Below are 23,060 nucleotides of genomic sequence, written 5' to 3'. Positions count from 1 at the left end.
TGGGGCATGTTGAGGAGCCAAGAGGTGCCCCATCTCCTCCACGTGGGGCAGCTCCTGGCCCCGAGCTGGGGAAAGCCTGCCCAGGGCTGAGCTCTGCCCCTGATGGCCTGGCTCCTTCTGTCCCTGCAGTGAAGGTGACCCTGGATCCGCGCACGGCTCATCCCTGTCTTGTCCTGTCTCAGGACAACAGCAGTGTGAGATGCGAAAGTGAATGGCAGCAGGTTCCTGACACACCAGAGAGATTTGACTACCGGTGGTGTGTGCTGGGCCGTGAGGAGTTCAGAGAGGGGAGGCACTGCTGGATGGTGGTGGTGGAGGTAGAGCGGCTAAAGTATTCACGGTGGGCTGTGGGGGTGGCCAAGGCATCTGTGAAGAGGAAGATCAATAGGAGCCCTGACGAAGGGACCTGGGCTGTGGAGTACGATGAAGGACAGATCATGTCTCTCACATGGCCTCCCACCCCCTTGTCCCTGTCCTCTGTCCCCACGAGGATCTGGGTCTGTCTGGACTGTACCCAGAGGCAGGTGTCTTTTATCAACGCTGACAATGGGGTCGAGATCTTCACTTTCACAGCAGCCTCCTTCAGTGGTGAGAGCCTCCGCCCTTGGTTCTGGGTGGAGACTCTGGGAATTCAGCTCTGCCTGAGGGACAGCACCCTGTAGACCCCAGCCCCAGCCCTGGGGGGCTCCTGCCCTTCTCCAACCACTCCTGCATCACCTCTCCTTGATCCTGCAGGAGCAGCACAGGAATGAGGGGCACTGGGGCCAGGGGCTGCCCTGTGTTCCTCCCTGCTGCTGGAGCAGGACTGGGATGCTGCAAGCAGGGGCCAGGCCCCTTGCAGCCCCTGGGCTCTGCCCTGCATGCGGCTCCTGTGCTGGGGCACAAGCCCTGCTGGCACCCACGGCTCTCACCCTGCCTCTGAGCCCCTGCAGGCAGCACAGGGGCTGCAGCAGCTCTCCACACTCCTCTCCCCTCTGCTTGCACTGCTTGCAGACCCCAGGGCAAGGGATGTGGTCACCGTGAGCTGCCGGCCAGTGCAGGCCACATTTGCCTCCTAGTTTGGGGTTGATCTTTGCTCTGTGCCTGGTGCTGAGCATGAGCAGCCTGTGGGGGCTCTTTGTTCCCTCCTCTGGAGCACATCAAGGCCCACAGCAGCAGGACTGTGTCAAATAAAGTTTTGTACAGGAAGATGGAGTCTGGCAGTGGCATTTCCTGGGTGCTTTGTGTCCTGAGGCCTTGCTGCCTGGGAAGGCGTCTTGCAGCAGACCGTCTCCTCACACGCCTTGCCCTGCAGAGCCTTCACCGTCCTCGTAGCCCTCCCTTGGAGGCCAAGGTTGCCCGCCTCCGGGTGCGTTCCTGCGCCTCTCCACTCACTCCAGTCCTCCAGGAGAGGCTCCTGCAGGCTGACGTGCTGCACCGAGCACGTGTAGGTGTCGCCTGCCACCGGGGCCACCAGCACGGACACCTGCGTCTGGTAGGTCCAGTCACCGTTGGGGATGGCGGAGATGGGGTTGTAGTCATCGGGCTCCACGATGTCCCGTTGTGCAGCCAGATGACGGTCACCTCGGGGGGGTAGAAGCCCCAGATGTGGCAGGTGAGGCGCACGGGCACACGGGCGTTCTCTGTCTCTGCGGGGATTATGCGGACTTGGGGCTGCGCTGGATCAGGGATGGGGATGGGGTCAGTGGTGGGCGAGCCCCTTTCCCTGCCCTGCGCAACGTCCCCACACAACGTTCCATGAAACGCTCCCGTGAAATGCTCCCATTCAAAGCTCTAGGCATTGTCCCATGCTATGTCTCGTGTGACATCCCCATGCAATGCCCTGTGTAACGCCCCTGTGCCACTCCCTGCTAGAGGCATTGCTCTGTGCAACATCCTCTTGCAAAGGGCAATGCAATGTACTGTTCAGTGCTCCGTGCAACATCCCCCTGTGACGTCCTCACGCAGTGTGCTCTACAACAACCCCTTGCAATGCCCAGTGCAACATCTTGCCGAGGTGATCAGCTCCATTGCAAAATCTTTCTGCAGTGGAGCAGGGGATCTGACAGGCAGGGCTATTTTTTTCCAGCATTAGGTCACTTGTGGGAGCCGCCAGGACCCAGCAGCCCTTGCTAGGGAGGCTAAAAAGGTGTAGGCAGAGCCAGCAAGGCCCCGTGCTTGGCTCTTCAAAAGCTGCCCCTGGGAAGCAAGACAACCAGGAACAAGGTGACCAGGATGGGCAAACAGGGCATGGTGCATCAGAAGGGAGTGGCAGGCAATTCATGCAGGCAGGGCGAGAAGGGAGGGCAGAGCGTTCCCCCCCAGACCATACGAACAACTCCTCTAACGGCGGTCTACCACTAGCTAGGCTGCAATTGTCCCCACCAGGCACAGTGCTCTCTCTAGCAAGTCTGTACACACCCAGACTGACTGCCCGCTCAAAAATGCACCAGTTCACGTCCCTGGGTGCAGGGAGTGTCTGAGCCTCTTGCTGCCATCTGCGGGAGGCAGAGAGACTGTGCGTGTGAGGTGAGAGCAGGTGGATGACCTGGTCCACCTGGTGGCAGAACTCAAGGAGGAGGTGGAGAAGTTGCGGGCTATCAGGGAGTGAGAGCGGGAATTAGAGTGGTGGGGCAAGTCCCTGCGGGGCCTGAAGGAGAGGTACCGGGGTGAGACACCCCAAATGGGGGTGGACCCCCTCCCCTGTCGCTGTCAAGCAGAGGGAGGGGACCTAGGAGTTGAGGAGGAATGGAGACAGGTCCCTGCTCGACATCGTAGGCGATGCCCTCCCCAAAAGGCCCCACCTTCCCAGGTGCCCTTCCACAACAGGTTTGGAGCTCTGGAGCTTGAGAGACCGGGAGCTGAGGAAGAGGTAGAAAGTGTAGCCAGGAGTATGCCTAGGGTGAGGAAGTCAACTCCACGCCTCAGGACTGCCTCCACCAGGACGGAAAGAAGGGAGATTGTTGTAGGCGACTCCCTTCTCAGGGGAACAAAGGGCCCTAATTGTCAGCCTGACCCTAGCTGTAGGGAAATCTGCTTCCTCCCAGGTGCCAGGGTCAAGGAAATTGCCAGAAAACTTCCCAACCTGGTTTGCCCCTCTGACCTACTATCCCCTTTGATAGTCCAGGCTGGCAGTGACGACATTGAAGAGAGAAGCCTGAAGGCTATCAAAGGGGACTTTAGGGGACTGGGGCGGTTAGTGGATGGAGACAGAGTACAGGTGGAGCAGATCTCCACACTGCAGCCCATGGAGGAGCCCCCGGTGCAGGAGGTGGATGGGGCCTGGAGGAGGCTGCAGCCCATGGAGAGCTGCAGGAGCAGGCCCCAGGCCAGAGCCACAGCCCATGGAGAGGAGCCCCCACAGGATCAGGAGCTCTGGGGGGAGCTGCAACCCATGGGTTACCCAGATTGGAACAGTTTGCTCCTGACAGATGTACCTCATACTACAGACTCACACTGGGGCAGTTGCTGGAGAGCTGCTGCCTGTGGGAAGCCCATGTAGGATCAGTTTGGGAAGGACGGCATCCCATGGGAGGAGTTGTGCACTCAGCTGAGGGTGGAAAGGCCTTGCAAGGAGATCTGGACAGATTGGAGAGTTGGATAATCACCAACTGCATGAAGTTTAACAAAGGACCTGTGTGCCAGGTCCTGCACCTGGGATGGGGCAACCCTGGCTATACGTACGGACTGGGGGATGAGACACTGGAGAGCAGCCCTGCAGAGAGGGATCTGGGGGTTGTGATTGACAGCAAGATGAACATGAGCCAGCAGTGTGACCTGGTAGCCAGGAGGGCCAACCGTATCCTGGGGTGCATCGAGCACGGCATTGCTAGTTGGTCGAGGGAGGTGATTGTCCCGCTCTACTCTGCACTCTGCGGCCACACCTCGAGTACTGTGTGCAGTTTTGGCCACCACAGCACAAGAAGGAAGTGAAACTGTTGGAGAGTGTCCAGAGAAGGGCCACAGAGATGGTGAAGGGCCTTGAGGGGAAGATGTATGCCTTCAGCCAGTTCTCTTAGTACTCTGGGATGAATCCCATCAGGCCCTATAGTCTTGTATGAATTCATCTGGAGCAGAAAATCCCACACAAACTCGGAGTTGTTGAGATTTTATCGTTCCTGCAGTCACTGTCCTCCAGCTCAGGGCACCTGGAGTCCCACAGCCCAGCATCAGTCTTAAAGGCAAAGAAAGCATTAAAGATCTCTGTGAAGTCGATGACTCTGTTGGACCATCCGCATCAAGTAACAGACCAATGCTTTCTCTCATCCTACTTTTCCTGTTAAGAGAGTTTTAAAAAAAGCATTTTATTGCCCCTCACGGTACTGTCCAGCTTCAACTCAAATTGAGCTTTGGCCATATGTATTTTCACCCTACAAAGGCAAACAGTACCTCTGTACTCCTTCCATATTGACTGATCTCGCCTCCAACAAACAGGAACTTTCCTTATCCACCTAAGCTCTAGAAGAAGGTCCCTGCCCATCTGAGCAAACCTTCTACCACAGCTGCTTTACTGGAGCCGGGATCAGGGCTGGCACTTTGCCTTCAGCACCCTGGGCAAAGGTGGCAGCTCTGGGCTCAACACCCTGCTGTGCCCCATTCCCTGCAGCCTCCAATCCTGCTCAGCTCTTCACTGCCATCTCTCCACATTTTCCCATTGCTCACAGTTTGATTCCTCCTTACATGCATGGAGATGAACGAACATAGCCAGTGGCTTTCCCTGGAGGTCTGGAGAGGCCCCTACTGGGGACAAGCAACTCGTGCTTGCTAAAGGCAGTGGACTGGGCACCCAGCTGCAATGGGATGGTGGTGCCAGCCCTGCAGAGCTCCCCAGACATTGCCCAAAGACAGAGTTGCTCCAGGAGGGTTATTGCAGCCAGGAACTGGGCAAAGGTTGGGAAAGTTGGGCGTAACCTTGTGCTTCCTGCAGCTCTGCTGGGTGCCGTGAGGGACATCTACCTTGGCTTGGAGAAAAACACCTGGGGGGCCACCTGCCCCCCGAGGGACCTCAATCTCCGATGGGGCTCCCCTGGGGCTGTGGCTGCCCCAACCTCACCACCTATGCCAGGGGCCTCCTGACTTTCCTCGTCACTCTGCTGGGCTCAGGTAGGATCCTGCGGGGCTGCTGGGGGCTCTCCCTATTTGCCTGAGAGACGTGCTGCTGTGGGGCAGGGGAGCGGCTGTGGGACAGGGGGGGACCCGAGCCCACAGCTCCCCTGGGGCTGTGGCTGCCCCAACCTCACCAGCCATGCCAGGGGCCTCCTGACTTTCCTCGTCACTACAGCTGGGCTCAGGTAGGATCCTGCAGGGCTGCTGGGGGCTCTCCCCCTTTGGCTGAGAGACTTGCTGCTGTGGGGCAGGGGAGCGGCTGTGGGACAGGGGGGACCCAAGCCCACAGCTTGCCCGCGCTGGGTTTCACTTTCACTTTTGTTATTTCACGCAATATGGCTGCTGCCTTGCCTGCCCTTTCGCTGTCTCCTTCACCCGCCCGAATGCTGCAGAGAGGGCTCCCACTCCCAGCACACCTCCTTCTCCTGCACGTCCTCCCTCTCCCTCTCCTGTTTCCCTGGTGGTTTCCCACAATACACAGGGGACGCAGCACGCACCAACTCACACACAGCTCGCCCTTTGTCACTCACTGACCCTAAATTTATGATGGCAAAATCTCACCACCTCTCTGTGCCCTTCTACATTGCCCAGCCCAGCTCAGAGTGGTGGGACCAGGACACCCTCTCACTGCCACCGTGGGGCAGGATGTTGTGCTGCCCTGCCACTTGTCCCCTCAACGCGATGCTCGCACCTTGGACGTCAGGTGGATCCAGGACCATATCTCTGAGACAGTGCACCACTACCGCAATGGAGAGGACCTGTACAGGGAGCAGATGGGGGCATATGCCAGGAGGACAGAGTTGATCAGAGACAGTCTCTCTGCTGGAAGCCTGGACTTGCGAATCACGGGGCTGAGACCCTCTGATGATGGCCAGTACATCTGCACTGTGGGAGATGCTGATGCTTATGCTGAAGCCATTGTGGTGCTGGAGGTGTCAGGTTAGTGGCTGGGGTGATGCTGCCAGGGCAGAGTTTACATGTCCTTTGAATGTTTCAGCTGTTTCACAGCATGGAGCATGCCCATGCATGTGGAGGTAATATCTGGGGAGGGAGCTCCCTGGATAGTTTTGTCAGTTTTCACTGGTGTCCTTGAAGACAATAATCATAATATTGTGAGGGCACTGGGCACAGGCTGCTGAGCAGCACCTTCAGCTCTGTCAGCAATGGGACTAAACAGCACACAGGGAGAACTGCAGAATCCTCTGAGCAGCTGGATGTCTGCTTTACTTTTGCTTTCTGTGCTGGGGGAGACCTGAGACATTGCCTGGAAGTCTTGGGGCTTCTTGAACCAGCACAGCTTGGTGCAGAGATGCTGCCTGGAGGTGCTGAAGCTCAGCACTTGGTTTTTCTGGGCAATTTCAAGCCACTGGAATTGTGCAGCCTTGCTCTCTCGGTCCGGTACATAGGAAGGTGTTTTTGGGTGAAGGTGGGTCCATGTAGCACCCAGTCCCAGAGACCCTTGGACCATGACTGGTCTGGGCTGTGTCTGACATGGGAGCAGATGGGGTCTTTGCCTTGGAACTGAATCCCTCCCCAAGTCAGTCCCCAGGGACATTTTTATTGACCTTCTTGGTAACTGGGGCAATGTTTGACTGCTTAAATTTAAAGACCAAAGAACCCTTGAGATAGAATTTGGAAAGGTCTCGACATGACATTATGCAGCTCTGCATTGTCCCAATGCTCACTGTTTGATTCCTCCTTAGATGGGTGGAGATGAATGAGCCTAGACAGTGGCTTTCACTCGAGCTCTGGAGAGGCCCCTGTTGGGGACAAGCCCCTCTTACTTGCTGAAGGTGTTTGACTGGGCACGCAGCTGCAGTGGAATGGTGGTGCTGACACACAGAAAAGACTCCACAACCATAAGGTTTTAAAGAAGGTATACATTTTTGCGGTACACCAGGCACATTGGGAATTGATTCCCTCAAAATAGCACTGTTACATATTACATGAGCTCTAATACATATTCATTATTTTCCCCTGTCCTGGTTTCAGTTAGGCTAGAGTTAATTTTCCTCCTAGTAGCTGGTAGGGTGCTATGTTTTCTATTAGGATGTGAAGAGTGCTGATAACATGCTGATGTTTTAATTGTTGCAGAGCAGTGCTTACACCAAGCCAAGGATGTTTCAGCTTCTCGCTCTGTCCTGCCAGAGTGCAGGCTAGGGGTGCATCAGGAGCTGGGAGGGGACAGACCCAGGACAGATAACCCCAACTGGTCAAAGGGGTATTCCGTATCATTTCGGATCATGCTAAACAATCTGTAGGGGTGGCTAGCTGGGGGGGGTGGGAGCAGACTGCTCAGGGTTAGGATGGGCATCGGTCAGTGGGTGGTGAGCATTGTGCATCATTTGTTTCGTACACACTGTTAGTAGTAGTACTATTATTATTCTTGTTGTTGTTATTATTATTTTCCTGTCTTAATAAACTGCCTTTATCTCAATCCACAGGCTTCACTTCACGGTTCTCTCCGTGATCCCAGAGAAGGAGGGTGGAGAATGAGCGAACGGCTGTGTGGTGTTTAGCTGCCAGCCAGGTTAAACCACAACATCTCGGAAAAGGCGGACCTCTTCCAAATGCTCATTTCCATACTCCCCTCCCTTAGCTCCTCCAGGTTGCGTCTGTGCAATGTAGCCTGGTGGTTGTGGGAAGGGGTCTTTCAGAATGGAGGCAAAGAGGAAGAGGAGGTCAAACTTTTTACCTTTCTGGACTTTGACCTTCTGTTGGACAGTATTGAGGAGTTTTTTGCTTATCTTTGCCTGGCTTCCAGCCAACAAGTTGTTTGTCCTTCCCTAACGACTTGTTTGTCCTTCCCTCATCCGTTGCCCTGGAGCGATATCTTACTTTTTACATCTGCTTCTCATAAGGTACTCATCTCCATCCCCAACAATTAGGATATTTTTTAGGTTCTCATCTACATCCCCAATAATCAGGATAATTTACTATATATGTAACTAAATATGAATTCATATCAGTTTTAGTGTCTTCCGCATCTCAGTGGCAGGCATGCAGAACTCCCCAGACACTTGTCCCCACTGCTCCAGGGCCAGAGCTCCTCCTAGAGGATTATTGCAAACAGGATGCAGGAAAAGGCTTGTGAAGTTGGGCGTAGCCCTGTGCTTCCTGCAGCATGGCTGGGTGCTGTGAGGGACCTCGCTCTTTTGTTGGGGTTCCCTTGGAGAAGAACACCTGGGGGGGCCATCTGCCCCCTGGGAAACCTCTCTCTCCGACGGGGCTCCCCTGGGACTGTGGCTGCCCCAGTCTCACCAGGCATGCCAGGAGACTTCTGACTTCCCTCATCACTCTGCTCCTCCTCCAGCTGGGCTCAGGTAGGATCCTGCAGGGATGCTGGGGGCTCTCCCCCTTTGGCTGAGAGACTTGCTGCTGTGGGGCAGGGGAGCGGCTGTGGGAAAGGGGGGACCCAAGCCCACAGCTTGCCCGCGCTGGGTTTCACTTTCACTTTGGTTCTTTCACGCAATATGGCTGCTGCCTTGCCAGCCCTTTCGCTGTCTCCTTCACCCGCCCGAATGCTGCAGAGAGGGCTCCCACTCCCAGCACACCTCCTTCTCCTGCACGTCCTCCCTCTCCCTCTCCTGTTTCCCCGGTCATTTCCCATGGGACACGGGGGACGCAGCACGCACCAACTCATGCACCAACTCACGCCCTTTGTCACTCACTTCCCCTAAATTTACGATGGCAAAATCTTACCTCCTCTCTGTGCCCTTCTCCATTGCCCAGTGTGAGAAACAACTCAAATAATTTTCTTCAGACTGGATCTTCTGTGACGCTCTTTTATTCATGATTGCAACGGTCCTGTCAATTAGGTGCACATTTTAGTAAACAAATCATAACCTTTTATTCCCTATTAGCCAACGCCTGATCACCTCCCCTGTTTGCTCATTAGCTGAGTACTACAGGTTCACAAGCTACTCAACACTCCTCTATACCATATTTGTATAATTTTTCTTCTTTTTTTTTTTTTCAACACTTTAATTTCTCCTTTCTTATGTTTTGAGAACTTGTGATCTTGTATTACTGTTCTCACACTGCTCATCCTGTTTTTCTAAAGCTTCTACCTTATTTTGGAACAATGAGGCCTTCTGTTGTTCACTTATCTACTTAGCATTTCTCCTTCTTATGACTACACAATTACCCTGGAATACAGAAAAATAATTCTCTACTGCAAAAACAACATTGTTTGTCACAACAGCGCAGCTCAATGTGGAGGGACCAGGACACCCTCTCACTGCCACCGTGGGGCAGGATGTCGTGCTGCCCTGCCACTTGTCCCCTCAACGCGATGCTCGCAGCTTGGAGGTCAGGTGGATCCGGGACCAAATCTCTGAGACAGTGCACCACTACCGCAATGGACAGGACCTGTACGGGGAGCAGATGGGGGCATATGCCGGGAGGACAGAGTTGGTCAGAGATGGTCTCTCTGCTGGAAGCCTGGACTTGCGAATCACAGGACTGAGACCCTCTGATGATGGCCAGTACTTCTGCACTGTGGGAGATGCTGATGCTTATGCTGAAGCTATTGTGGATCTGGAGGTGTCAGGTTAGTGGCTGGGTTGAGGCATTCAAGGGATGGTGCAGCTGTCCCCGGGTCTGTGTGTCCCACGCAGGACCCGGTCCCATCTTCATGGCCATCTACGAGGCCTTTCTCACAGTAGAGTGTGATGAGGCTTCTCCTATGTCAGTGAGCACTTGTCCACCAAGAAGTACACCTGTGCCCTTGCAGGTTTTTTATTGAGAGAGAGCTGCATGAATGCAGTGATTTAATTCAGTCTCAGGGACCCTCATTGAACTCCATCCCCATGGTGTTGTGTGGGCAGTGGGCACAGGTTTCTGAGCAGGTCCTTCAGCTGTGCCAAGAGTAGGTGTGGGTTAGGGGTAAGAGTGGCTCCTTGAAGCATCCAGTCCCTGAGCCCCTGGGGTCATGGCTGGTCTGTGCTGTGTCTGGCATGGGAGTAGATGGGGTCTTTGCCTTGAAATGAATCCCTCCCCAAGTCAAGCCACAGCTACGCGCTCTTCCCCCAGCCACAGGAACTGACCCCCACCTCTCCCTGGGGGGCTACGAGGCCGGAGGCGTCCGGGTGCTGTGTCGATCGTCCGGCTGGTACCCGCTGCCGCAGCTGCTGTGGAGGGATGCTCGCGGGCAGCACCTGCCCTCGGTCTCCCAGACACATTCCCAGGACCAGGAGGGGCTCTTTGAAATCGAAGGCACCATCATCGTGACCGGGAGCGTGGAGGGGCCCTTGTCCTGCGTAGTCAGGAACAGCCGCATCCAGCAGGAGAGGAAATTTTCCCTGCACATTGCAGGTACAAAAGGCACAGCCAGGGTGAGGCCCATGTACTTGTCCCGACCCTGGAGAAGTCTGGGTCTTCCTCTTCCAGCAACGTGCATGGAAACACAGCCCTTTTCCTGGTGTCTTTTCTCAGCTCCCTTCTTCCACAATGCCCAGCCCTGGATGGTGGCTCTGGCTCTGGTCCTCGTGCTTTTGGCTGTGTCCATTGGCCTCAGTGTTTACCTCTTTGTAAAGAAAAGTAAGTTGGCAGCACAGGAATGGAGCGGAGGGAGGTGTTCTGCAAGGACCCCCCTGGGTGTGGAGCGGGGCTGAGCCCTGGCCCAGGGAAATGCGTAGGAGGAGGAAGGGAATGTTCTCCTGGGGATGCCAAAGGCCTTAGGATCGTCTTGGGTGGGAGGCCAGGGAGCATGGCTGCAGCGTGGGGCTGGTGGCAAGGCGCAGCGCCCCTGCACATGTTCCCACCCAGCAACCAAGCTGCTCTGCTCACCACCTCTTCCTCTGCCTTTGCTTTTCAGCGGCACAGAGCCGAGAGCTGGGAGAGTCCTTGCAGTCCCTGCCCCAGCCGCTGGGGAAGTGGTGTCCCTGCAGGAGGGCCTGGTCTGGGTGGGCTCTGGGGGCTTGTGTGCTGGTGGCTCGGGGGTGCTGGAGGAGCAGCTGGAGCCTGGGGTGGGAGTGGGGAGTGCTGGGGCTGGGGCTGCCCTGGGCACGGGACACGGCCGGGATGGCTGAAAGGAACAGGGATCAAGGTGGGGACGGGGAGCGAGGTGCGGGGCTGCCCCACTCAGCACTGATGTTTTCGGGAGACGGACATTCTCCAAGAATCCTTTATTCACTTCTGTAATGGCTTCGGTGGCACAAAGATAAAAGTTGCACAAGTGTCTGTCCTTAGAGTTCTGCTTACAAGAGCATTGTACAAAGCTGGACCACAATGACTATTTCTCTAGTCCCAACGCTGATCAAGGCAGAATTTTTCCCTGTCATGGGATGTATTCAGGGTCTCCCACGGGCTAAGCAACTCTCCCCTCATGCATTACTTTGATACCCATCATACATTACTTTCCTTTCCTTTTCAGAGAAACAAGCTGCAGAGCTGGGTAAGTCTCACTCTCCAAACAGAAGAAAAACAACAAAAAAATGGCATCATAGTGAGAGATATGGAATCAGAAACTGTGCTTTCTTCTCATGTTTTCCTTTTCTATTTCATTTGTAGAGAAACAAGCTGCAGAGCTGGGTAAGTCTCCCGGTGTTCAGACCCAAGGGCAACACCAAGGCGATGTGCAGGGGAGGGTGGGCAGCTGGGACAGAGCAGCCCAGGGCTGGCCCCTCACCCTGCCCACACCTACTGGGCAGCAGCCATGGGCTGTGACAAGCTCTCCCCTCTCCTTCCAGCATGGAGAAAGTTTCTGCTGCCTCACAATACAGGTAGGTGTGTGTTGAGTTGCCCTCTGTGGTGCTTCTCCTGCCCCTGCTGGGGCATGTTCAGGAGCCAAGAGGTGCCCCATCTCCTGCCCCGTGAGGCAGCTCCTGGCCCCGAGCTGGGGAAAGCCTGCCCAGGGCTGAGCTCTGCCCCTGATGGCCTGGCTCCTTCTGTCCCTGCAGTGAAGGTGACCCTGGATCCGGACGCGGCTCATCACATGTATGTCCTGTCTCAGGACAACAGCAGAGTAAGACTGCAAAGTGAACGGCAGCAGAATCCTGACACACTGGAGAGATTTGACTATAGGTGCTGTGTGCTGGGCCGTGAGGCTTTCAGAGAGGGGAGGCACTGCTGGTTGGTGGAGGGGGAGGGGGAGCAGATAAAGGATTCAGTGTGGGCTGTGGGGGTGATCAAGTCTTCTGTGGAGAGAACGGAAGGGACAATGACAAGGTTTTTCGGAGACAAATGGGCTGTGCAGTACTATGAGAGGAAGCTCGTGTCTCTCACATCTCCTCCCACCCTCTTGTCCCTGTCCCATGTCCCCACAAGGATCTGGGTCTGTCTGGACTATACCCAGGGGCAGGTGTCTTTCATCAACGCTGACAATGGGGTCGAGATCGTCACTTTCACAGCAGCCTCCTTCAATGGGGAGAGCCTCTACCCCTGGTTCTGGATAAAGACACCGGGAATTCAGCTGTGCCTGAGGGACAGCACCCCCCAGACCTCGTCCCCAGCCCTGGGGAGCTCCTGCCCTTCTCCAGCCACTCCTGCATCACCTCTCCTTGCTCCTGCAGGAGCAGCACAGGAATGAGGGGCAGTGGGGACAGGGGCTGCCCCGTGTTCCTCCCTGCTGCTGGAGGAGGGCTGGGATGCTGCAAGCAGGGGCCAGGCCCCTTGCAGCCCCTGGGCTCTGCCCTGCACGCGGCTCCTGTGCTGGGGCACAAGCCCTGCTGGCACCCACGGGTCTCACCCTGCCTCTGAGCCCCAGCGGGCAGCACAGGGGCTGCAGCAGCTCTCCACGCTCCTCTCCCCTCTGCTTGCACTGCTTGCAGACCCCAGGGCAAGGGATGTGGTCACCGTGTGCTGCCGGCCAGTGCAGACCACCTTTGCCTCCTAGTTTGGGGTTGACCCTTGCTTTGTGCCTGGTGCTGAGCATGAGCAGCCTGAGGGGGCTCTTTGTTCTCTCCTGTGGAGCACATCAAGGCCCAGCAGCAATAGGACTGTGGCAAATAAAGTTTTGTACAGGAAGATGGAGTCTGGCAGTGGCATTTCCTGGGTGCTTTGTGTCCTGAGGCCTTGCTGCCTGGGAAGGCGTCTTGCAGCAGACCGTCTCCTCACACGCCTTGCCCTGCAGAGCCTTCGCCATCCTCGTAGCCCTCCCTTGGAGGCTCTCGCACAGTTTCACGCCCTTCGTCTGCTGCGGTGCCCACAGCTGCACGCAGTGCTCGAGGCGAGGCCGCAGCAGGCCGAGCAGAGCGGGACGATCCCTTCCCTCAGCCAGCCAGCAGTGCCGTGCCTGAGGCAACCCAGGGCACGCTTGGCCCTTTGGGGTCCCATGCCATGGCCCCCCCACACCCGATAATCTTGGTGAGACACTGTAGGAGTGCGTGACCCTCTGCCCTGTGCCCAGAACTCTTCACAGACACCAGTGGGGCTTGTGGAGCATCTTTATTGTCAGCACCATGACATTGGGTCTGAGATGGGGCCAAACGGGAGCCACCGGTGCCAGGAGGTGTCCGTCTGGGGGTCCTCAGATGCTGCCTGGGGACGGGGGGGACACACAGGGTGAGAGATGGGGAAATTTGCCCCTCACTGATGTGGACGGGGATGGGGACACCGTTACCTGCGGGGTAGTTGTCTCCAGGGAGGGGAGTGTAACCTGCAGGGGGGAGAAGAGGAGTGAGCAGAGTCCTCGTCACCCTTGACCACAGCCCCGGCTCTCCCCAGACCCTCACCTGGGGCAGGAGGCCTGGCCTTGTAGCGGTAGACGCCGGCGAGAAATAAGCCAAGTCCCAGCACCATCAGCACGGTGGCCACCACCACCAGTATCGTCACCTCCGGCATCAGTCCAGGACCTGCGGGGACACGGCCGGGTGAGTGGCAGCAAGGAGCCAAGACCACCAGCCTCAGGATGCGGTCCTGCGCCTCTCCACTCACTCCAGTCCTCCAGGAGAGGCTCCTGCAGGCTGATGTGCTGCACCGAGCACGTGTAGGTGTCGCCTGCCACCGGGGCCACCAGCAGGGACACCTGCGTCTGGTAGGTCCAGTCGCCGTTGGGGATGGCGGAGATGGGGTTGTAGTCGTCGGGCTCCACGATGTCCCCGTTGTGCAGCCAGATGACAGTCACCTCGGGGGGGTAGAAGCCCCAGATGTGGCAGGTGAGGCGCACGGGCACACGGGCGTTCCCCGTCTCCGCGGGGATGATGCGGACTTGGGGCTGCGCTGGAGCAGGGTTGGGGATGGGGTCAGTGGTGGGCGAGCCCCTTTTCCCTGCCCTGTGCAACGTCCCCACGCAATGCTGTGCAATGCTCCCGTGCAAAGCTCCCATGCAAAGCTCCACACAACTTCCCCATGCCACTTCCCCATGCAACGCCCTGTGCAAGCTCTAGGCATTGTCCCATGCGATGTCAAATGCGACATCCCCATGCGATGCCCTGTGCAACGCCCCTGTGCCACACCCTGCAAGAGGCATTGCTCTGTGCAACATCCCCTTGCAATGCCCAATGCAATGCGCTGTGCAGTGCTCTGTGCAACATCCCCCTGTGACGTCCTCACGCAGCGTGCTCTGCAACAGCCCCGTGCAATGCCAGGTTCAACATCTCCTTGCAACATTCTCTACAACACCGCTGTGCAACAATCCCATGCAACATGCTCTGCAAAACCCCTGTGCAATGCCCCCATGCAACAACTCCATGCAACAAGCTCTGCAACACCTCCATGCAATGCCCTTTGCAACACTCCTCTGCTATCCTCCATGCAACACCCCCATGGAACATGCTCTGCAACAGTCCTGCGTAACACTCCAGGCAATATTCTCCTGCAATGCCTCCACACCACAGCCCCACACCAAGCCCCCCCAGGGGCTCACTGCGCCTCAGCGCCGTCCAGTCCCAGTAGCGCAGGGCCAGGTCACTGCAGGCCTGGCGCCGAGCCTCGATGCGCTGCACCCAGGTGCTGCCGTTGTTGAGGTGGGCGGCGAGTTGCATGGCCTGCCGCTGCAGCAGCCCCCAGTTGCAGGCGACGAAGCGCTGATTGTCGGGGTCGTAGCACACCAGCGGGTTTTTGTTGAAGGAGAGGGTGAAGTCAAAGCCCATCACGGAGCCGTTGGCCGCCAGCGGGCAGGAGCTGGCCATTTGCATCAAGAACGCGCCTGCGGGGGGGTGGGGGGGCAGGAATGTCATCTCTGTGCCTCCATCCACCTCCGTGCAGAGCAGAGCCCCCCCAGATCCCCAAGGTCCCATAGAGCAGAGCCCCTCCAATGCCCCCCCATGGGGTCTCATGGAGCAGAGCCCCCCAAACCATCCCCAGGGTCCCACAGAGCAGAGCCCCCCCCAAAGCATCTCCCAGTCCCGTAGAGCAGAGTCCCCCACAGAGTCCCATAGAGCAGAGCCCCCCCCAAACCTCCCCCAGGGTCCCCCAGGTCAAAGCCCCTCGCAAACAACCCCACAGTTCCATAGAGCAGACCTCCCCTCAACCCCCCCCAAAGTCCCACATTGCAGAACCCCCCGAAATTATCCCTAGGGCCCCATGATGTTGATCCCCCCCCAAAACGTCCCCATGACCCCATAGAGCAGAGCCTCCCCCCAAACTAACCACAGGGTCCCACGATGCTGAGCCCCCCAAGACTGTCCCCAGGGGTCTCATAGAGCAGAGCCCCCCCCCCAAACTTATCCCTAGTGTCCCATGATGCTGAGCACCCCCAAAACACCCCCACGGCCCCATAGAGCAGAGCCCCCCCAAACTACCCCCAGGGTCCCACAATGCTGAGCCCCCCCAGCCCATCCCTGCGGATCCCATAGAGCAGCCCCACCCCAAAACCATCCCGGGGGGGCCCCCAAGGGTCGCCCCCACCCACCCCATCCCGGGGTGTCCCCCCCCGTCCCCACCTGCCCCCTGCACTCCTAGGGCCAGGCCGAGCAGCACCAGCATCGTGGGGGCGTCCGGCAGCGCTCTGCGCCCCCCCCCCCCCCCAACTTCCACGCACCCCCACGCCGCGTGTCCCGTGGGAGGGGGGTGGGGGGGGCCACGGGCAACCAATGAGAGCCCCGAGCCGTGCCTACGTCACCGGTTGCCGGAGCAGAACGGCTCGGAGCCGCCGTCGGGGGGGACATAGCGCGGTGACACCGCTGTCACCGTCCCGCGTGGGCGCACCCCGTGGGTTCATGGCTGGCTGCAACCCCCCCACACACACACCAGGGGACGCCCCCCACCCTCTGCTTCAGCCCCTTTGCCAGGAACTTCACGCGTCCAAACTGGGAGCACTGGGAGCTCCCCGCTGAGCGGGGGTCGCGAACGCCGGCGGGGTCCCCACTTGGTTTATTTGGGGTGGGAGGGGGGGGGAGAGCACTCCCGGCACCTTGCTCACCCAAAATTGGGGGATCCCAGGCTTGGTCCGTGAGGAGGGGGGATCCCACAAGACCCCAAATTGGAGGGAAGGGGGGTCCCACTCAGAGCTTGGTCACAGCCTGGCCCCACTCGGCCGGGGGGGGACCCGGGTGGGGACCGGGACCAGGACCAGGACCAGAAGCAGGAGTAGGATGAGGAGCAGGACCAGGAGCAGGACCAGGAGTAGGACCAGGAGTAGGATGAGGAGCAGGACCAGGAGCAGGACCAGCACCAAGCGGACCTAAGAAGATGAATAAGGAAGGATGCCCCGAGCCAGCGCGTCCCCAACCCCATATCCCATCCCCTCCACCCCATCCCTCACCCTGTGCCCGAGGCTGGCGGCAGTAGACGAAGACGCCGGCGGCCAGGACCACCAACCCCACGGCCAGAACGGTGCCTGCCACCGCCACCATCACCGTCATCTCCCGGGACAATCCAGGACCTGCAAGGGGGACGAGAGCGGGCGCGCTGAGCAACTGGTGACCCCGGTGCGCCGCAGCTGCGTCCCCAACCCCGGGGCTCACTCCAGCTCTCCCGAAGGGGCTGCTCCAGGCTGGCGTGCTGCACCAAGCACGTGTAGGTGTCCCCAGTCTTGGCGGTGGTCCTCAGGTCCACCTGGGTCTGGTAGGTCCAGTCGCCGGCTGGCAGGAGCTTGGCGGTGTCCCCCGAGGCCACCACGTCGCCGCCGTGCAGCCACTGGACGCTCACCTCGGGGGGGTAGAAGCCCCACACGTGGCAGGTGAGGAGGACGGCGTCAGGGACGTTGGTGAGGGGCGTGGGGACGACGCGGAGCTGGGGCGGTGCTGGAGCAAGGAGGGGACAGTCAGGGAGGGGGACGGTCCCCTTCCCACCCCGCGGGGTAGCCGGTGCGATGGAACCATGCAATGATCCCTGTGACACCCCTGTGACACCCCCGTGCAATCCCTCGGCCAATTCCATGCACGATGTCTCCATGCAACGTCCCCGCGTGTCCCCATGCGACATGTTTGTGCCTTACCCCATGCAACGTCCCCTTGCAGCGCCCACTGCATGTCCCCATGCAACGTCCCTCTGGAATTTCCCTGGGCAATGTTCCCCCGGGCACGTTCCCTACAACCCCCCGTGCGACTTCCCGGTGCAATATCCCATCCGATTCCCCGTGCAGTGTCCCCGTGCCATGTCCCGCACAACGCCCAGTGCAATGTCCCCGTGCAACGTCCCCGTGTGGCTCCCGCTCAACTTCCCCGTGCAGCACCCCGTACCATGCCCTGCGCAGTGTGCCCGTGCAATCTGCTCGTGCAATCTCCCAGTCAACCCCATGTTCCATGTCCCTTGTTCAATGTCCTCTGCAATGTCCCATAAAACGTCCCCGTCCAACACTCCTGTGTAACCTCCCGATGTCCCCGTGCAATGTCCCTGTGCAATTTCCCCAAGCAATGTCCCCGTGCAATGTCCCCGTGCAACACCCCTGTGCAATCTCCCACTCCGTGTCCCCGTGCAATGTCCCCGTGCAATTTCCCCAAGCAACGTCCCCGTGCAACGTCCCCGTGCAACATCCCTGTGCATTCCCTGTGCAATTTCCCCGTGCAACTTCCCTGCGCATTGCCCCACACAATGCCCCGTGCAGCGCCCCCGTGCAATCCCCTCGATTCCCTGTACGACAACCACGTGCTGCACCCCATACGCCATCGCCCCGCGTCACCCCGTGCAACGTCCCCGTGCAACACCCCGCCCCGTGCAACGTCCCCGTGCACCGCGCCCCGGGGCTCACTCCTCCGCTGCGCCGTCTGAGCCCAGTAGCGCGGGGCCAGGTCGCTGCAAGCCTGGCGCCGAGCCTCGGCGCGCTGCACCAAGGTGCTGCCGTTGAGGATGTTGGCCAGGACGGTGGCGACGCCGTGCAGCAGCCCCCAGTGGCACGCGTAGAAGAAGCGAGCGTTGGGCTCGTAGCACACCAGCTGCTGCTTGTTGAAGGCCAGGGTGAAGTCGAAGCCCTGCTCGGAGCCGTTGGCCGCCAGCAAGCAGGAGCTGGCCATGTGCATCACGAAAGCACCTGCCCCGGGGACGGACACGCGGACACCAGGGTGGGCACGGCCCCCCAGGAAGGGGTCTGCAGCCTCCTCCCCACCCTTGCACCCCGCGTCCTACCTGCGCCCCGGCAGCTCAGCGCCAGCCCCAGCACCCCCAGCGCCCACATCCCTGGCGGCGGCATCGGGGTTCAGAGCCTTCATCCCACCCCGCACCACCCGCTGCGCGCCTTCCTCCTCCTCTCTCTCCTTCTCTTCCTCCTCCTCCTCCTGTTTTCTTCTTTCCCGGGATCCAACGTCATCCCCGTGGGAGGCGCAAGGGCGATGGACTGTGCCCAGGGTTGGGTCAGCACCCTTGGGTGCAGGAGGAGGGGGGTGACACGGGTGGCACCACCCTGAGGGCACGGAACCGCACGGCGCAACCCCGCTACGAGCCAGCGGAGAATCCACCCTCCAGCACCACCAGGACACAAAACCCCCACGAGGCTGCAAACGAAGGGGTTTTAATTGCACCGTGGCACCGGCTCGGCTCCGTCCCCACGCCGAGCACTCAACCTGGAAGAGGGGGGTGGGATATAAATGAGCAGGGGGGGGGGGACGTGTCACCTCGGCCACTGTCCCCCCCGCTGTCTGTCTGTCCCCACGTACCGTGGCGGTGTCGGTAGGTGGCCACCAGTAGCGCCAGCCCCACCAGTGCCAGCAGGATGCCCAGCGCCATGGCAGCGCCGCACAGCGCCGTGGCCAGCACGTCGGAGGGGACGGGGTCCTGCGGCACTGCGGGGACACACCGGGTGCCATCAGAGCTGGCCCCAAAAGCGGGCCCCCCACCCCAAAAAGCGACCCCCCCACTCACCCCAGTAGGCGAGCACGGAGGTGTTGTCCCGCTCGCGGGTGACAGTGCAGGAGTAGACGTCCCCGGCGCGGGGCGTCACCTCCAGGTAGGAGAAGCGCACGAAGCCCAGGTCCTCGATGGGGGTGTAGGTGGTGTTGGTGACGCCGTCGGTGATGGGGACGCCGTCCCGCTGCCAGCCGATGGTGACGGCGGGCGGGAAGATGTTCCCCACCATGCACACCAGCGTGTTGGGCCGGCCGAACTCCAGCGGGCGCTTCAGGAAGACGTTGGCCACCGGGATGCCTGCGGCACAGGGGGTGGCACCGGTAGGGGTGGCACCAGCAAGGGTGGCACCGGTAGGGGTGGCACCGGCACGGGGGTGGCAGGAGGGGACAGGGGACACCTACCCTTGGCTTCAGCCATGGGCAAATACTTCGAAGTGAAGGCGGTGAGGGACTCGAGCATGTCCTGGCACAGCGTGGTGTCGTGGACGAGCTCCGATGGTGGCTCGGTGGCCTCGGGCCACGCGGGGAAGTCGGGCAGGCGCGGCTGCCACCGCGACAGGGGGGCGTCGAACCAGAAGAGCTGCTCGTTGTCGAACGTCACCGCCAGCCCCAGCGAGGGCATGTCCGGCTGGCAGAAGAGCACCTCGGACAGGCTGTGCACCGGCGGCTCTGCGGCGCGGGTGCAGGGTCAGTGGCACGCGTGCAGCACGCGCACGTGGTGCATGCATGCATGTACTGCACGTGGCCATGTGTGTAGTGTGCATGCACGGCGTGCTGTGCATTTGCACACACTGTGCGTGAGCATTTGTACACACAGTGCATGCACATTTGCACACACCATGCATGCACGTGCATTTGCACACACTGTGCAGTTGCATTTGCACACGCCGTGCGTGCCCGTTTGCACACGCTGTGCATGCACGTGCATTTTCACACACTGTGCATGTGCATTTGCGCACACCATGTATGCATGTGCATTTGCACGCGCCATGTATTCACATTTGCGCACACCGTGCATGCACGTGTATTTTCACACACTGTGCAAGTGCGTTTGCACACACCATGTATGCACGTGCATTTGCGCACGCCATGTATGCACATTTGCACACACTGTGCATGTGCGTTTGCACACCCTGTGCATGTACATTTGCACACACCATCCATGTGCATTTGCACACACCATGCATGCATGTGCATCTGCACACGCCGTGCATGCACACTTGCACGCACTGTGTATGCACGTGCGTTTGCACACACCATGTATGTGCATTTGTGCGCACTATGCATGCACGTGCATTTGCACACACCATGCATACACGCACACTGTGCACTGCATGGACATCCACTTTGCACACGCACACACCATGCAAAGGTTCACAGTCTGCTTATGTGCTCCTTGCACGTGCATGCTGTGTTTGCACGCGCTCACACGTCACGTGAGCACAGACACCCTGCACACACGCATCCGTCTGCTTGTCCACACGCGCTGCATGCACACGTGCTGTGCAGGGATACACACGCAGAGTGTGCATGCACACACGTGCTCTGCTTGGATGCATCCATGCTGCGCGTGGGCACGCTGCATGCGTGCACTGGCCTTGCACACATGCTGTGTTCACACCCACTGTGCACGCACACTCTGCATACGCCCACCATGCATGAAAACATGCAGCAACCCACACACTGCTGCTATTTATGCAAGGGGCCACCCCGTGGCCCTGTGCATAGCCCCCCCCTGCACCCTACCCACAGCACTTTGCCCTGCTATGCGTACACTCCTGCTCACACTCATGTGCACAAATGCACAGACAAACCCATGCACGGCTGCGTGCTAGCACAGAGCCCCTTGCACTAGCATACAGCCTGTCCTGCTCACACCTCATGCATTAATGGGCATACTGCTCCGTGCAAAGTCCCTTGCACTAATGCACAGTCACCTCTTGCACACTGCACACAGTCCCTTGCACTACTGCACGGCCACCGCTTGCACACTGCATAGAACCCCTTGCACTACTGCACAGCCACCCCTTGCATGCCATGCACAGCCCCTTGCACTACTGTATAGCCACCTCTTGCACACTGCACAGCCCCTTTCATTACTGGACATAGCCCCTTGCACACTGTGAACGGCCCCTTGCACTATTGCACAGCCACTCCTTGCACACTGCACAGCCCCTTGCACTAGCACACAACCCCTTGCACTATTGCACAGCCACCCCTTGCGCACTGCATAATCACCCCTTGCACTACAACACGCAGCCTCTCGCACTACTGCATGGCCACCCCTTGCACTACCACACACAACCCCTTGCACACTGCACAGCCACTTGCACTAGCACACAGCCCCTTGCACACTACATAGCCACCCCTTGCACTACAACACGCAGCCCCTTGCACTACTGCATGGCCACCCCTTGCACTACTGCACACAGCCCCTTGCACACTACACAGCCACAGTTTGCACTACTGCACGGCCACCTTTTGCACACTGTGCACAGCCCCTTGCACTTACACACTGCCTTGCACACTGCATAGCCACCCCTTGCACTACAACACACAACCCCTTGCACCACTGCACAGAGCCCCTTGCACACTGCACAGCCCCTTGCACTAGCACACAGCCCCTTGCACTAGCACACAGCCCCTTGCACACTGCATAGCCACCCTTTGCACTACTGCACGGCCACCCTTTGCACACTGTGCACAGCCCCTTGCACTTACACGCAGTCCCTTGCACACTACATAGCCACCCCTTGCACTACAACACACAGCCCCTTGCACACTGCACAGCCCCTTGCACTAGCACACAGCCCCTTGCACACTACATAGCCACACTTTGCACTACTGAATGGCCACCCCTTTCACTAGCACACAACCCCTTGCACACTGCACACAGCCCCTTACACACTGCTTAGCCACCCCTTGCACACTGCACAGCCCCTTGCACTAGCACACAACCCCTTACACTACCGCACTGCCACCCCTCCACCCACCCCCCCAACCCCTTGCACTACTCCCCTCCCCCCCTCACACCCCTTGCACCCCCCTTCCTCCCACTCCCCCCTGCGCACAACCGCGCGACGCCCCCCTCCCCACCCCAAAAACCCCCCAAAAACCCCCAAAAACCCCCAAACTCCCCCCCGGGGACCACGCACACCCCTTGCACGCCCCCCCCACACCCTCCCCGCCCCCTCCCCAACACGACCCCATCCTACCGGGGGTGGCGGCGCCGACCAGGGCCACCCCGAGCAGGGCTCCCAGCAGCGCCCCTCGCCCGCCCGCAGCCCCCATCCCAGCGCTGCTCCCCCGCCGCCCGGCTCCGCCAATGGCCGCGCCCCGCGCCCCCCCCGCGTCATCGGTTGCTAGGCAGAAGTCGCCGGCGGGGAGCCCCGGTGCTGTGATAGCCGCTGGGGCTTTTTTTTTTTTTTTGGGGGGGGTGGGGACACGGGGACACGGCACGACCCCGCCGAGCTCCTACCCGCGACCGCCCCCTCGCGTACGCTCGCCTTCGTTGACCTCATTAATTAAGTGCCCTAATTAATCAAGCAGGGGAAACCCCCCCCCCCCAACCACCACCACCACCACCACCGGATGGTGCTGCTGCGAGGGGTTATGGGGTAAAAACGCGGGGTTTTGGGGCAAAAACGGGGCCGTGGGGATGTGGCGGTGACAGTGCAGAGCGCCCCGCACCCCCCCCAACCTAGTACCCCCCGCCCCCCCTCCGCACACTGCACCGCTTTGCAGCCACTGAGCTGCAGGCGCTGCAGCCGCCACGGCCCCGAGGGCGTGCACGGCACTGCTGCAATGCCG

At 59.3% G+C, this 23,060-nt stretch overlaps 4 protein-coding genes and 1 long non-coding RNA gene across 10 annotated transcripts in view; 1 reads left to right on the top strand and 4 right to left on the bottom strand.

Moving 5' to 3' along the window:
• LOC137846239 (butyrophilin subfamily 3 member A2-like) overlaps positions 1-11,482 on the top strand; it is a 46,429-nt gene extending 34,947 nt beyond the window's left edge. The window contains exons 1-5 of one of the 3 annotated variants that reach the window (XM_068664070.1): positions 4,881-5,082; positions 5,677-6,024; positions 6,789-8,408; positions 9,290-9,637; positions 10,120-11,482. In XM_068664070.1, the coding sequence (XP_068520171.1) occupies positions 8,210-8,408; positions 9,290-9,637; positions 10,120-10,700 (1,128 nt within the window). In that variant the 5' untranslated portion in view covers positions 4,881-5,082; positions 5,677-6,024; positions 6,789-8,209 and the 3' untranslated portion in view covers positions 10,701-11,482. Of the gene's footprint in view, positions 1-4,853; positions 5,083-5,676; positions 6,025-6,788; positions 8,409-9,289; positions 9,638-10,119 lie in introns of those variants that run through there. The other 2 variants (XM_068664071.1, XM_068664072.1) reach the window with 2 other exon arrangements.
• A 1,801-nt stretch (positions 11,483-13,283) lies between these two features.
• On the bottom strand, positions 13,284-16,133 carry LOC137846241 (HLA class II histocompatibility antigen, DM beta chain-like). Of its 2 annotated transcripts, XM_068664076.1 has the most exons (6): positions 15,912-16,133; positions 14,894-15,175; positions 13,963-14,247; positions 13,761-13,880; positions 13,649-13,684; positions 13,455-13,566 (listed from the first exon to the last, which is right to left on the bottom strand). In XM_068664076.1, the coding sequence occupies exons 1-6, from the start codon at positions 15,952-15,954 to the stop codon at positions 13,556-13,558; spliced, it is 777 nt and encodes a 258-aa protein (XP_068520177.1). In that variant the 5' UTR covers positions 15,955-16,133; the 3' UTR covers positions 13,455-13,555. The 2 variants fall into 2 exon arrangements, with proteins under 2 accessions (XP_068520176.1, XP_068520177.1); XM_068664075.1 differs by having other exon boundaries at positions 13,284-13,684.
• Positions 16,134-16,278: 145 nt separating this feature from the next.
• On the bottom strand, positions 16,279-18,750 carry LOC137846264 (HLA class II histocompatibility antigen, DM beta chain-like). The gene is made up of 5 exons (XM_068664130.1): positions 18,535-18,750; positions 18,161-18,439; positions 16,935-17,213; positions 16,733-16,852; positions 16,279-16,651 (listed from the first exon to the last, which is right to left on the bottom strand). Exons 1-5 carry the CDS (start codon positions 18,596-18,598, stop codon positions 16,473-16,475), a joined length of 921 nt encoding a protein of 306 aa, XP_068520231.1. The 5' UTR covers positions 18,599-18,750; the 3' UTR covers positions 16,279-16,472.
• Positions 18,751-18,900: 150 nt separating this feature from the next.
• On the bottom strand, positions 18,901-22,623 carry LOC137846284 (class II histocompatibility antigen, M alpha chain). The gene is made up of 5 exons (XM_068664163.1): positions 22,466-22,623; positions 19,653-19,919; positions 19,267-19,548; positions 19,062-19,187; positions 18,901-18,968 (listed from the first exon to the last, which is right to left on the bottom strand). The coding sequence occupies exons 1-5, from the start codon at positions 22,539-22,541 to the stop codon at positions 18,964-18,966; spliced, it is 756 nt and encodes a 251-aa protein (XP_068520264.1). The 5' UTR covers positions 22,542-22,623; the 3' UTR covers positions 18,901-18,963.
• On the bottom strand, positions 19,926-22,178 carry LOC137846323 (uncharacterized). 3 transcript variants are annotated; one of them, XR_011090448.1, is made up of 4 exons: positions 22,136-22,178; positions 21,740-22,032; positions 21,478-21,672; positions 19,926-21,370 (listed from the first exon to the last, which is right to left on the bottom strand). It is a non-coding gene; the product is annotated as an uncharacterized lncRNA (long non-coding RNA). The 3 variants fall into 3 exon arrangements; XR_011090447.1 differs by lacking the exon at positions 22,136-22,178 and having other exon boundaries at positions 21,629-21,672; positions 21,740-22,117; XR_011090449.1 differs by lacking the exon at positions 22,136-22,178 and having other exon boundaries at positions 21,862-22,117.
• Positions 22,624-23,060: the final 437 nt, after the last annotated feature.

This window comes from Anas acuta, chromosome 31 (genome assembly GCF_963932015.1).
Source record: "Anas acuta chromosome 31, bAnaAcu1.1, whole genome shotgun sequence".
NCBI lineage: Eukaryota > Metazoa > Chordata > Aves > Anseriformes > Anatidae > Anas > Anas acuta.
This window is presented reverse-complemented; position numbering and strand designations above follow the sequence as displayed.